Source organism: Quercus robur, chromosome 7 (genome assembly GCF_932294415.1).
Source record: "Quercus robur chromosome 7, dhQueRobu3.1, whole genome shotgun sequence".
Lineage (NCBI taxonomy): Eukaryota > Viridiplantae > Streptophyta > Magnoliopsida > Fagales > Fagaceae > Quercus > Quercus robur.
Window position 1 is genome coordinate 4,761,066 of NC_065540.1, and position 14,719 is coordinate 4,775,784.

At 34.8% G+C, this 14,719-nt stretch overlaps 1 protein-coding gene across 1 annotated transcript; it reads left to right on the forward strand.

Annotated features, from left to right (window-relative positions):
- Positions 1 to 10,746: 10,746 nt before the first annotated feature.
- On the forward strand, positions 10,747 to 14,520 carry LOC126691857 (isocitrate dehydrogenase [NAD] catalytic subunit 5, mitochondrial). Its single transcript, XM_050387110.1, has 7 exons — positions 10,747 to 10,991; positions 11,656 to 11,976; positions 12,063 to 12,224; positions 12,312 to 12,386; positions 12,567 to 12,676; positions 12,751 to 12,823; positions 13,816 to 14,520. The coding sequence occupies exons 1-7, from the start codon at positions 10,836 to 10,838 to the stop codon at positions 14,005 to 14,007; spliced, it is 1,089 nt and encodes a 362-aa protein (XP_050243067.1). The 5' UTR covers positions 10,747 to 10,835; the 3' UTR covers positions 14,008 to 14,520.
- The last annotated feature ends 199 nt before the right edge of the window (positions 14,521 to 14,719 follow it).

Genomic DNA, 14,719 nt, shown 5'->3' on the forward strand with positions numbered 1-14,719 from the left:
TCATTCTAGACACTTCCAAACTTATCAGCATCCACCTCCGAATGAACCCAAATATCTTTCTTAAAATCCCAGAATCCTCACCTTTAATCTCACAAGCTGACATTAAAAATTGGATTTCCAAATCAAATTTGAGCAAGCCCAGCCAGCGAGAGCATTAGCGTCTAAGCTTAGTGGAGAAGTGTGCGATTGTCTAATTGGTATTGGTCTTTACTCTTTATACAAAAGTTTACTAATTGTTCCATGTTGATGATAATTAGTGAGAAAACAAATGCTGCCAGACTTCAATCAAGCATCTCATGTGTTTCACTCTCTTTCTCGGTTTGTTTTGCACTGTGATTATTTTCTAACTAAATTTGATGTTGCCTAGAAGATGGAGCTTCAACATTGGTGGCATTGGCAACATCCATTGGTCTTTAATGAAGAAGAGAGAAGTGGACACAAATGTTATGGGTGCACAGAACCAGTATTTGGTCCTAGCTACAGTTGTAAAGAATGCAGAGGGGGGTACGTTCATCATAAATCATGTGCGGAACTACCCCTTGGGTTGCACCATCCCTCACACCCAAATCATCCTCTTATTCTCTTCGACATGTATGCATACAATGATGAAGAATATGACAAATTTAGCAATTGCGACGTCCGCGGAGCAAAGAGTGGTGAATATGGTTATTGTTGTTACCGTTGCAACTTCAACATTCACATCAAATGTTCTTCTTTATCACTCACCATCGAAACTGAAGTCCATGACCACCAATTGACCCGCATTTGGAAGCTGATGAAGTTCACTTGCGACTTCTGTGGCAAAGAAGGCAATCTGCCCTACCTTTGTGCCCAATGCGATATCGCTTTACATTCACGTTGTGCTACTTGCCCACGCAGACTGAAAGTTAATCGTCACAACCACCCTCTCCACCTCACCCCTTCTCTTGAAGTCCATCAATCTGACTCTCCAATTTGTTGACTCTGTGTTTGAAAAGTGGATACACTCTAGCTTTACTATTGCTCAAGATGCGATTTTGCTGCCCACCTCTATTGTGCTATGCTCCACTTTAACAGGGGAGTACATAAATCTGCTAGAACTTAAAGAGGAGCAGTCCTCAGATCCAGAGCTCCATCAATCCCTTGACTCAAAAATTTGTGAAGTCAAAAAAATCATTGTGGGGAAGGACAGAGCTGAAATAGTCACAAAAATTAAATACTTCAGTCACCAACATGATTTGAAGCTTATTGATGAGATTCTGAATAACACAAAATGCAACGGGTGCGTACAATCCATTTTCTCTCCATTTTACAGTTGTACCTGGTGTAACTTCTTTCTTCATACATTACTAAATTACCCAAAATAAAACAACATCCACTTCATTTACACCCTCTCACCCTCAATTATTAGGAAGCTTCTTTTTTTAGTGGTACCGCTGGCCAGCTATGCAATGGCTTAAGATACAGCTGTCAAGTGTGCAACCGTAATTACAATATTCCATGTATTTCATTATCAGACCCCCTCACTCTTGCCTGTCATGAGCATCGCCTTTACCTCTCCGAAACAAACTCTAAACAAAAGTGTAGTCATTGTAATTTTGAAAATTTTAATGTATTTTACTGCCTCACTTGTGAATTTGTTCTAGACTTAAAATGTGCTACACTACCACAAACCACATGGTACAACGAACATAAGCATCCCTTCACTCTTTATTATATTCCTAAAGATGATTCCGATAAATATTACTGTGAGATCTGTGAAGAAGAACGAGATCCCAAACAATGGTTCTACTACTATATAAATTGCAGCTTTCCAGCTCATTGCGACTGTATTCTTGGAAAAACCCCAAATGTCATATAATAGCCACTTGTTGGGAGGTGCTACACATTAATTTGACTGTCACCCACACACAATTACTTTCATTCAAGAAATAAAGACCACTGGCAATGTCAAAAGTGATCTATCAATGTGTCCAATGTAATTTCAACATTCACAATAATTGTTTATAAAAAGACCACTGTTGTTTTAATTTTTTTGTATATTTTTCATTTAGGTTGAGTCTTTAATTCTTTATTTTTTGAATCTATTGTATTATTATGGTTGTCTATTGGTGTAGTTTTGGGGAACTTTGTTTTTAAGATGAAGCTTGTTAGGCTGTTTATTGGTTTGTGGTTTATTTGTGTGTAATTTGAGTTGGTTGGGGGTTGGGACATTGGTCAATTGCTGATATTATGACCATTTTAGGTCTGTGGGTGGTGTTTAGGCTATATCCTACCTATTTAACAAAAGATCTTAGTAACCTCAATAGTCAAGTTGCATTGATTACATGATATACAAGCAGATAAGGCTCAAAATTTTTAAAATTCAATGTTTTTTTTTCCTTTTTTGGGTGGATTTGCATATTATTTGTTACAACCATAGTTATTAGGTATATCTAAATTACAAATTCTCTTAAGATATATGAAATTTCTTTGAAGTGATTGTTAATAAAAATGTGAAGTTGGACTTTTCTTCTAGCGTCTACTATTTTACTTAAATAATACCTAAATATTAAAAATATCAACTTTACTGCATTCTAAGTACAAAAAAATCATCTTAAATGAGGGGGAAAGTTGTGGTCATCAAAATAGCCAATGAAATAAGAAAATAATTTTCGAAGTTACATGTGAATTGGACAGCTGTTTAAGGTGATATGATGTACTATTTCATTCATTCATTGTCTATATATGATTTTTATTCTGCTGAAGTATATATTTAAATGAGCACAAAAAGGCCATTCCAAAAGGAATGTTTTGGAAGAGTTCTCCTAATATCACTAATATTCTCCACCTTGAAGGTTAAAACTTGCCTGCTATTCTTGTTCACTTACCAAATCATCATGGGAGAAAACCTCTTGGGGGTGAGGGGAGGTGAATATTTATAGCTAAATCCAAAACCTATGCAATTTATATATTTTATTTTAGATTTACAATTATAATTTTGGATCCCATGCGAGTGGAATGGTTGAGTAACGAAATAAACTTTGACACGCTTGGAAAACTTGCAATCTAACAATAGTCTGTTTTCATGGTAGACTGGAAAAGATGTTGCCATGCAATAAGTTTAAGGTGGGGGTTTGAGATGGCTCCTATAAGGTGACCATGTTACCTTTGGATCTTTCTTTTTTTTTTTGATAAGTATGAAGATAATATTATTAATCAAAGAAAAGCAAGAAAAATACAAAGAATTCACGGTAGTGAACGAAAGAAAAAAAGGAACAAAAAGACAGAAGCAGCTCCTAATCTATTCTAATAGGCAAAAGAAAATCCAAAAGGGTAAAGCAATCCAAGAAACCCCAACAACGAGACCAATCAAAGAGGATCTTATTATTATTATTATTACTTTTTGCCATAATGATACTGTTTCCTCTAGTTTCTATTGGAGTATGGGAGACGGTAGACGCATATTGATAAAAACAGAAAATTCTTGTAACCGCCAAGTAGACAACCATAAGAATAGAAAATTTTGTCACAACCAAGCAAACAACCAAAACGAGACAAGTAATAAGAACTAATGTCCTCGCCCATAGATGGTGTTACTTGTGGACTTTCGCTACTCATTTAGAGTTAGATGATGTGAGCATAGTGAATCTTTTAAATGCTCAACCTCCCACTCCCACTCTCTTTGATTTGTCTCAATTTGTATCTACATACCACCATTTCTTGTTCAAAGGAAGAGATTTGTTGATTGGGTAAATCAAGTACTGAATTTACATAAGGGTACACATTAAGATGAATTTCGCCTTCACTTTTCTATGTATGGTGATCATTTGAAAAGTGATGTTGATAGTTGGATCAGCTTTGCATTTCAAAAGGGAGTTAAATGGCTTCATTTGATTTTCATGTGTAACTAAGCTTTAAATAACCGGTCATACACTCTTATGCCTCCAATGCTTCGTAATTTCAAACTTGATTTGTTAACTAAACTTCATCTATGCTCTGTGGAGGTGACTAGAAAAGCTCTCGAATACATTTTATCTACTTGCCCACTTCTTGAATCCTTATATATATCAATGTCACATGTGATGAATTGCAAAATTTCCAGCCCATCACTCAAGTTAAAGCACTTCGAGGTATTCTCTTGTGTCTTGGAAAGTCTTGATATTTATGCAGAAAATTTTGTGTAATTTAAATATCTAGGAACTATGGAAAAGATTTCATTCAAGTCCACACCCCAGCCTTTTGCAAGACCTCATGCCTACTATATCGTCAAGAGTCTTTTCTAGCCTCCAAGCTATATCTTTCAGCTAGAGACACTTGTATTGGACATAGATACCAAGGTTAGTATGTAAATCCTTTTTTTTTTTTTGCTCCCGGCAACCCCTCTCTTTATTTTTTGAAAGAAAGAACATGGAAACAAAAGAAGAAAGCTTATCAATTTTTGTTGTGATTTAATTTTTTCAGAAGTTAACACGGTTCCCCAAGTTAAGGAATCTCAAATAATTGGAATTTATACTGAATTTCCTGCTTGTTCTGCCTCCTTCTTTGCACATCCCTACTATGCGCAACTCCTTCATTAAATAGATTTACAATTAAGGTGAATATTCTTACATCAAAGCTATAGTTGTGGATTGGATGTTATTTCTTTTTGGGTGAATTTACTTTACCACCCACCCTAAGGTATCAATGATTTTGCAATGTTACCCTAAAATATTGATGTGTGCAATTCACACCCCATTTTAAGAAATTGTAGCAATGTACCCCTAATTGTGAAAAATGCATAAATTACCCATAACAAATATAATGAGATGGTAGTTTAGTATACTAAGCATGTCAAATAAAAATTATAAATTGTTTATTTTCTTAGTTTTCTAATTAAATCTATTGTATTTTTTCTTATTTTTTAACATAAATGTCTAATATGGCATATGGCACATGTACTAAACTACCATGTCACCAAATGTATTAGGCATAGCTTTTGTATATTTTTTTTACCCTGATTTATGGGGTGCATGATACAGTTCTTTGAAATTGGGTGTTAATTGGTAAAAATTGATTATCTGGGGGAGATCGCAAAAGGGGTGTTAGTTTTTGAAGGTAAAGTGTATGTTTCCTTCATTACTATACATTTTACATATTTGTTTTATGATTATTATAAAGCTTTCCTTTCCCACTAGTTATTTTGAGGTTGTTAGTTGGTCAATTGTACTATTCTTTTTCATAGTTTGAGTTTTTTTTTTTTTTTTTTTAAGAGAAATGCTAACGGATGCCCTTAGGACAATGGTTAATAATTCATTTAAATAAAGTTTTTATGGGAAAAGAAAATAAAAAAAAACAATTAATGTTTTGACAGTTTTTTCCATTTCTTATAAAGTGGCGTCTAAACTTTTCTAAAATGAATTGTTAACCATTGTCCTAAGGGCATCCATTAGCATGAACATTTTTTTTAATCTATTATCTTCATTTACATTTTGAATGTTACTAAACAACACAGCTACATCTTGTTTTAACTTTTAACATTATGTTTTGGTTTTTGGGGCCTAATGTGCTCATATTAAAGATAGTATGGATTGATTAGCTTTATTTATCATGAAGTTTGTGTTACTCGTTAAGTTTTTATCTTCATTATAGTTCAATGTTTTGAATCCAAGTCAACTACTGCTACGCAGTAATGTAATAAATAGTTTACTCTCTTTTCTAGACTTACATGTACACCAAAAGTTTATAAGATTATCATTATTTGAATTTTCCATGTGGTTTACTGATGGAAAATTCAGTTCAAATGGAATGTATCACCTTGAATAATGTAAGATTAACGTTTGAAGCATCCAACGGTTTAGAATAATGAAACTAGTTTAAAGTACCCTAATTCTTGAATTAGCTGTGCCTCTCTAACCCATGAGCCAACCTGAATATTTTGGATCATTATTTAGAAACCAAACTGACATGATAATTCTTTGAAACATGATCACAACTTATTGGGTTGGGTTGTAGTGAAGGATTGTTGAGGTCCTTTGGTTTTGCATATATTTCTTGCACCAAAGAATCCACAAGCAAGAAACTATTTTGCAGATTTGCATTGAGGGGCATCAAACCCTGCTGAATGTATCATGTTTTGTCTTCCAATATCTGGCGTAGACATTTTCCTTACACCTGGATAGGTTTGTACAGATTGTACTTGAAGAGTATATGGATTGATTACTAAAAATATTGAGTGTGTTTAGGATTGAGACATGGCCTATAAAAAAAAGGATGGAGACATGTTGGCATTATTGTTCTTTTTTATCCATTTCTCTTATCTCCTTTTTTTCCTCCACTTTTCGAGGTACTTTCCACAGATAGTGTTAATAGAACTCTATAAATTTCTGTCCCTTCATCCTTACAAGCCAAAGTCAAATCCTTCCTCATCTTTGGAAACCCTTAAACTTTACATACTTGTTCTATCAAATAGGCATAAAAATCTTGCCAAACTAAAGCCAATTTTGTGTTGTAAAACTTTCTTCTACCAATCTAAACCCTATATTCACAAATCGTTATAAACCTGAACCCACCACAAGCATATGTAGGCAAATTTTCCAATTTCTCTTGTGTCACTGTTAAAGAAGTTAATTAGATTACTTGCATATAGCTTTCCTAAATTCTGGATCGTAGTTTGTAGAATGTAGAAAAGAGTGGAAATATGGTATTTCACTTGCACGGAATGTGGTTTGATGGGTTTAGACCATTTTGCAGCTCATATAAATTGCTCATTAGAAGGTAAAAGCCCTTAAGGAATAACTTATAATAAACAAGAAGTGTGAGGCTTAAAGTTCGACTATTGAATCCGTAAATACAATTTTCATGCTCTTGCTGGACTTGTTTATTCTGTGCTTTAGATGCCTCTCTTAGAATCTTGACCACACCTTATTTTGTTGGGCTGCATTCAATTGGTTATTGAGGTCTTTTCTTTAAAAGACCTTCTTTCTTTTCTTTTTTGGTTTTTAGACTTATGAAATAGGAACTCCACTTTATATATATAATAAAAAATAAAAAATAAAAACAAAGGGGGATTTTGATAGTTTTTGCACTTGGTTGACCCCTAAATGGAATTTTTGTAGATTTATCCATAAATTTTCTAAAGTTTCCATGTCTAACACTTTGTGTCCATGAGTTATGTCTCAACTGGTACTTTATTTTTTCATTATTATGATATAGAGGGTGAGGTTTTAGGTTCAAGACTCATAGGATGCATGTAACTTACCAATAAAAAAACAAATAAACATGATTCACATGTCAGTTTCTACCTATCATTGCACGAGAGTTAGTAAAGCTATATATTTTTATATTAAAATGACATGTTTTTTTCTTGTAAAAGCAGCAATGAATTTGTTTTAATTCTTTTAATGAGTAATAATTAATTTCAATAGAAGAAGCGCATAAGGGGCGCAACCCTTGTACACAAGGCATATACAGGAGGAGAACATCGAAAAAAAAATCTAAAAGTCAAAAAGATCTAAAATCAGCAACAAATATGTTTTTTTTTTTTTTTTTTTTTTTAAGTAAAATCAGCAAGAAATATGCATATGAAAAGTGAACCATGGTCTTCATTCACAGATATAGTGTCCCTAGAAATAAAGGTTTCAGCTTATCTATAGATATTTCTCTCCACTGAAAATAAGGCACATCCTTTTCCTCTGAATGCATTTCATCAAACTTAGAGGAACTGCCTTCCATACTTCATTGCCATCTTGTTTACTGAACTGTTCCTTCCAACATGCTTGATAATGCTGCCACCGTCTTTGGGATCATCCAATTTAACCCAAAAGAAATGAACTTATGATTTGAATAGATTTAGGCTAGTGTGTAATTAGTGCAAGGACACAATAAAGCCATAATCTTGCATGAAAATTGTGTTCCTAACTTTTTCTTTTGAACTTTTAAAAGAGATTGATTTTTCCCCCTTTTATTTTAGAAAAGATGAAACCCTATTTTGGTCTATTTCTTATTTGCAATTTGCACTTATCTTTTTGCACCACATATTCCACAAGGAAGCTATTATTCTGGGGATCTACCTCAAGGGGCATCAAACCCAACTAAATGCTAACAATTTTATTTAGTCTTACAATACTTGGGGAAGAACTTTTCTTCCCACTTCGGTAGTTTTTCCTTGAACTGTTGTTGTATTCTCTTATAGAATGAGATGAAATGACTTGTGAATAAGGTAGGCCTATTAACTTTCTGTTAGGCTTGTGCTATGATGTACACAGTATACATGCAATAACATCTAGATTGATAACACCTTTTGTCCATATCAAGATATTATGACTCACATGTCAGTTTCCCCTTATTAAAGGGCCACATTTGCTCTGGTAGATGTAACAATGAATTTGTAAATTGAAAACATTTAGGCTAGTGTGTAATTAATGCACAGGCACAATAAAACTTTAATATTGCCTGAGAATTGTGTTTACTTGTTTGTAAACTAGTAAGATAAATTGATTTCTTGTTTTTTCTTTTATTTTTTTATGGGAAAAGATGAAACCTTGCTCCTTTGTGGGGATTTTTTTTTTTTTTTTTGCACTGCATGATCCAAAAACAAGCTACTATGTTAGGGGTATTGAGGGCTTTAGAACCTACTGACTGCTGAGTGCTGATGATTGGGGATATTGAGGGCTTCAATTTGAAATCCTTACAAGCTACCATGTTCGGTAGACTTATTTTTCCCACTTTGACAGTTTTACTCTGAATTAGTTGGTTAGGTATTTTTATGTAGAATAACAGGGTATATGACTTGTGAAGAAAGTAGATCTATGATCTCTTTATTTTGTTTTTCTTAGCTTGTATATGTGCAATAACATCTGAGTTGATATTGATAATTTGGATTTGGATCCAGTATTATCTATCTGATATTATGTTAAGGTTGAACACATTCATGGCAATATGGGTTTTGCTTCTACCTGCTTGCTGAAGCTGCTTTTGCTGTACTAAAGAGGGTTCCATTAAGAAAGAATAGTGGAAAGTTTTTTTAGGTTTAAATACTTGTTAAAGCAGTTAATTTTTTGACATACATCCATCTTGCCTAGAATCTGGATTATTGTGGGAATGTGGAACTTGCCCAGAATGTGGTATGATGGGATTAGGCCTCTGCAGCTCATTTAGTTGGTAAAACCCCTTAAAGAAATTTCAATTTGAAATCCATACAAATTTACTATGATACTTAGATTATTTAACCCATGCGTATTGGTTGGATTACATGTAGAAAGTGCTACAGCGATTTAATTTATTTTTCATGGGACAACTAGATGGCATATTGCCTAGTGTTAGATTCATATTTTGGGTGATGATACCATTGCCTTTTATACTTTTTGTTAGTGTTGATTGTTTATATTTTGGGTTTAGACTTTTGATGGTAAGGTCGGGGTGGAGCTTCTGAAATATGCTTGGGTTTTTGACATCTTCAGAGAGCAAGGAGAGAATGAGAAAACCTCAAATTGATTTTGAATTTAAGATGGATGTGTATTATGAAGTTACATGGTTCAATAGTTATTTACATTATTTGGTTTTTATTTCTTTGTTTGAATTTGATCCTTCCCCTCCCCCCCCCCCCCCCTCTTTTTCTATACAATTCCCCAAAGAGCAATTTGGGTGTTGAAGATATTATTTCTTTGTTGAAGATATTATTTGTCCTATTGGAGATTGAAACCTTTCTTCTTTAGGCTCCCCTTTTTATTACCCCAAATCTTGTTAAGTATTATTCCAGTTCATCTTTCTGTTTAAGGGTTTTAAATTTTTTAAAGTCCTCTCCCTTTAGTTTTTGTTCCATTTCTGATTTCTATCCTTCAAATTTGCATCAGCTCCTTCTCAGTCGAATTTGTTTTCACCAATGGTTGTATTCATTCCTTCAACCTGGGTTTGAGGGAAATTGGCTTCACACAACTTCTTCCGATCTTGCTTTTATTTTTTTTCATAGTTAATTACTAACAAGAAGATCTTGTGTATTCAGTATATAGCGTTATAAATTATCCAAGCCAATTCAAGTATTAAAAGTATTATAATTAAATTTTAAAAGAAGAAAACATTATTAGTGCATGAATTTTTTGATTAGTTTATAAATAGAGTCAAATTTATTAGTTAGGCCTATAGGGAGTAAGTATAAAAGGAGTCATAGTTTAGGGGTAACATGTAATTTTCTTTTAAAAAAAATTATTAAACTAGACTGAGAATGATTAGAGCATCAACAGTGGGCTTCTCAAATGCCAAATTGTAAAGTATATTTGGCATTTGGGCCCAAATTACCCTAGCAATTGGATTGCTAAACCTGGGACCGGCCAAAATTTTTTGGCATACTGCTACAGTGCGATCTCACATATGAGATCGCACTGTAGCAGTATGCCATCCAAAAAAATTTTATTTTAATAGTGCACAGTCGTTCAAATAGTTGATTTTGAAAACAAAAAAGGTGACAGTTGGAAAAGTAATAATAAAAAAAGATTAAAAAAATAATATTTTAATAAGATGGTAAAATAATAGAATTTTGGGATGGTGGATATATTGTAAAATGGTATGATATAATTGATAAAGTAACTTTTTGAGATGGTAAAATAAGATGAGATTTAGGATCCGGATGTGGATGCTCTTAGTAGGTCTAATAATTTTTCCTAAAAGAGAGTGTTACTTCAGTGCGTTTATCGTAATATTTATGTCAAAAAAGAAGAAGCAAAAAGACAGTGAATACCCTTGGCGCACTCTGATTGAACGGGGCTAAAACTTTTCAACTTTTTTGAACAAAGATTATTATAACCTACTTTATAGTCTACTCTCTCCCTCGAACATTTTGCGAATATCTCTCTCTCTCTCTCTCTCTCTCTCTCTCTCTGCGTGAAATCAAAATTTCGATCATGGCTTCCCAGCTCCTTCGTCGCGCCCTCGGAAGCCACTCAAACCCTAGCACAGCCTTCGTAGCCGCTAGGGCTTTCTCCTCCGCCACCACTATCCGCGCCACTCTCTTCCCCGGCGACGGTATCGGCCCCGAGATCGCCGAGTCCGTCAAACAGGTAGGCCCATCCCTCTCTCTCTCTCTCTCTCTCTCTCACTCTCCGATTCTTCACTCTCCGATTCTTTGTGTTCTCCAATGAAAATCGATACAGAATTATGTTTTTTTTTTTTTATATATATCAGTTTGAGTATTATTGATTTTCTAAAAGTCAATCTAGGTATATGACTCGATCTGCACCTATGAATTTCTATAATTGATTGCTTCTTTTTTTTTGATAGAACAAAAAGGCTGAAGCTTTATGATATATTTGATAATTCAAGCTTCATAACCAAGTGTTAGTTAAGAAAATAAAAAGGGTTTTTGACGGGGTTTTAGTGTAATTTTTGTGTGTTGTACTTTAATTTGCATAATTGGACTGTGTTTTTGGATTTAGGTGCTGTAGAAGAAATTTAATGGTTTTGGGACCAAATATACATGGTGAAAAAATGAATGTGTATGGAGTCATTTAAGCCTAGGAATGGGTTCATTTGCTGTTTCTACAATGTCCTAATTGAAGTAAAACCATGAATAATGTGCGTTTGCGTGCGCCAAGAGCGTTATAGCTTCCAACAGAGACGTATTGGGTTCAAATCCCCCCACCCCCAACTATTGAATTATAACAAAAAATGTGCATTTGCTTGCATGTCTGAGTGTTCGAGTATCTGTGATTCAAACTTATGCAGGTATTTAGAGAAGCTGATGTTCCAATTGAATGGGAAGAACACTATGTTGGGGACCAAATAGATCCTAGGACCCAAAGTTTCCTAACATGGGAAAGTTTAGAATCTGTACGGCGAAATGGGGTTGGGTTGAAAGGACCAATGGCCACACCAATTGGAAAAGGTCATCGTTCTTTGAACCTTACTCTGAGGAAAGAACTTAACTTGTATGCCAATGTTCGGCCTTGCTACAGCCTCCCTGGCTATAAGACTCGGTATGATGATGTAAATCTTATCACTATTCGTGAAAACACGGAAGGGGAGTACAGTGGACTTGAGCATCAAGTAAGTGTGTTTTTGACATATGCAGATGAATGTTGGCAATGTTTAAATGTGCGTGAATCTGAACTTTTTCCTTCTTTTGATGCTAGGTGGTCAGAGGAGTGGTTGAAAGCCTCAAGATCATTACTCGTCAGGCCAGTTTGAGGGTGGCTGAATATGCTTTCCACTATGCCAAGACCCATGGAAGAGAGAGAGTCTCTGCAATACACAAAGCAAACATTATGCAGAAAACTGATGGTCTTTTCCTAAAGGTCTTAGTAGTAGATGCATAGATTATAGATTCTTAATTATTTAACCAAGTAATGTCATATTAACTTCAATTTTGACTTCACTTTCAGTGCTGTCGTGAGGTTGCTGAGAAGTACCCTGAGATAAAATATGAGGAAGTTGTCATTGACAATTGCTGTATGATGGTATAGACAAGTTTCTCTCTGAGTGTCAGTGAATTTGATCTGTGTGCATATAGATTTCCTTTCTTGCAATGTCATATTTTGATAAATAAAATCATTTTAAGACATCGTGTGAACTACACAATTTCCCTTTTAAAATTTTAGGTAAGCATTAACACTTTTTTCTTGTTTGGCCATGCACAGCTTGTGAAAAATCCTGCACTTTTTGATGTATTGGTGATGCCTAATCTCTATGGTGATATTATCAGTGATCTTTGTGCTGGGTTGATTGGGGGATTGGGCTTAACACCAAGGTATGTGTGTATTCATAGACATCTCCAATAATATATGAGTTGACCATCTGACATTATATGGCTTCATTTTTCAGCTGCAATATTGGTGAGGGAGGCATTGCCCTTGCTGAAGCTGTACATGGTTCAGCACCTGATATTGCTGGAAAGGTTAAGCCTCAAATTGAATTTATGATTTCCACTCTCGTGAATTTACCCTGGTTCCCTGGCATGTAATCATGCAATATGCATTTATAAACCTTTTTTCCCCTGATCATGCTAGTTCATCCTCTTTCTCCCATCGCTGTAGACATATATTTTGTTGTAGGTTTTGGTTAGAGTGTTAGCATGAATATGAAAAAAATTGTTATTGCTATTGCTTATTCAAAGAAGGAATTTCCTTTTTCTTTTCTGAGGCTCAAAAATGTTTTAACATTTTGAGTTCATCCTGTTTTACCAGTAAAAACATGTTAGCTTTCCTGGATCCTGAAAAACATGGTATTTCACAAATTAAAAATAAAAACAAAGGAAGGAACCAAAAAAGAAGAAAAAACCCTTCTTTAGCAATGTGGCTGATATATGGGTCATATGGTCAAAGAAGAGAGAGATGGTTAGAATCATTTATCAGCAGGGGGAAAAAGATATTGGAATCTTTGAAATGATTAGAGTTCAGGATGATTTGGGCGAGAGAAGATAAGTGGTGGTAGAATTGTCAACTTTGATGAGTATTTTCTTGGTTACCTAGGATGGTTAGACTCGGGGCTGTTTTAAGGTAAACCCCTTGAATACTGTAGTCTGTTGTTTTCATGCAAGACCATCAGCTAGTGAGATGCTGTTGTGCTTTAGGTATTGCATTATTAGATAGTTTAGGCAAGCTCTGTAATTGAGGTTTTGACCAAGTTCTTTTTTCATAGTATACCTAGTGCATTGGTCAAGAATTAATGACTAAGGCCAAAAGAGGGTGGTTTTATAAGATGATTATAGACTCCTACTTTGTTGCAAATTGCTACTTTTGTTAATTACCTACCTTTGGTTATGTTCTTCCTTTTGTGTTTGCTTTAAAGAATTCCTCGTCATTTCACACTTGTAATCCTGTGTTTCTTTAAGCATAACCTCCTATGAAATAAAGTGTAGTCATATTTGTTGTGGTTAAATTTATGTAGAATTTGGCGAATCCAACTGCTTTGCTGTTGAGTTCTGTAACAATGCTGCGCCATTTGGAGCTCCATGACAAAGCCACTCGTATCCAAGATGCTATTCTCAACACAATTGCAGAGGGGAAGTACCGGACTGCTGACCTTGGTGGCTCTTCATCCACAAGTGATTTTACTAGGGCAATTTGTGATCATCTTTGAAGAGTTTCAGTATAGAATTTGAATTTTGCATTGGAGTTGACTACAATTTATTTGTTGTGATGTTCCCAACGGAGTCATATTCAGAACATTTCTCTAGCTCTTTTCTAAGGGGAATAAGACCACATCATCTTGATGCTTCAAAGACGTCCATTATCGCACTATACAGCTGTGGACAAGTTATGGGGCATCCATGGAAAGTTGAATATGGCTTGATTTTATGTATAAACCAGCGTACCTGCTGTCTCAGATTTAACATACATACGACTCTGGTCACAGGGCTCTCTTTCGGACTCCTTTGTGCTTTTCTTCTGGTGGTTTGGTATTCTTTGTCAATGCAACTCGAAATAAAAGCATCATGGTGTGGTGTTTTTCCTCCTGTCCTGATTACCTGTTTGTGGACTTGGACAGGTTCCTTTTTGATGTATGGTGCACTCACACTTTCACGGTGACATTAAGTTCAGTTAATTTCTGTTACTAATTATATAAGATATGTGGTACAGTGGTTTCACATTATTGTTGCTCAGTTTTCAGCAAAATACTGCCACTCTGTACAGAGTTCATTTGATTCAGATATGATGATAACCTAGGCTTCCAAAAAAGGTACTATGTAGCTGTTCACCCTCGGCCTGATCTACTTGTCAGTACATGGCCATCCCAAAATACAACTGTGTTGGCTTTTATAGCTTATTTTTATTGGCATATATTTGCTTAA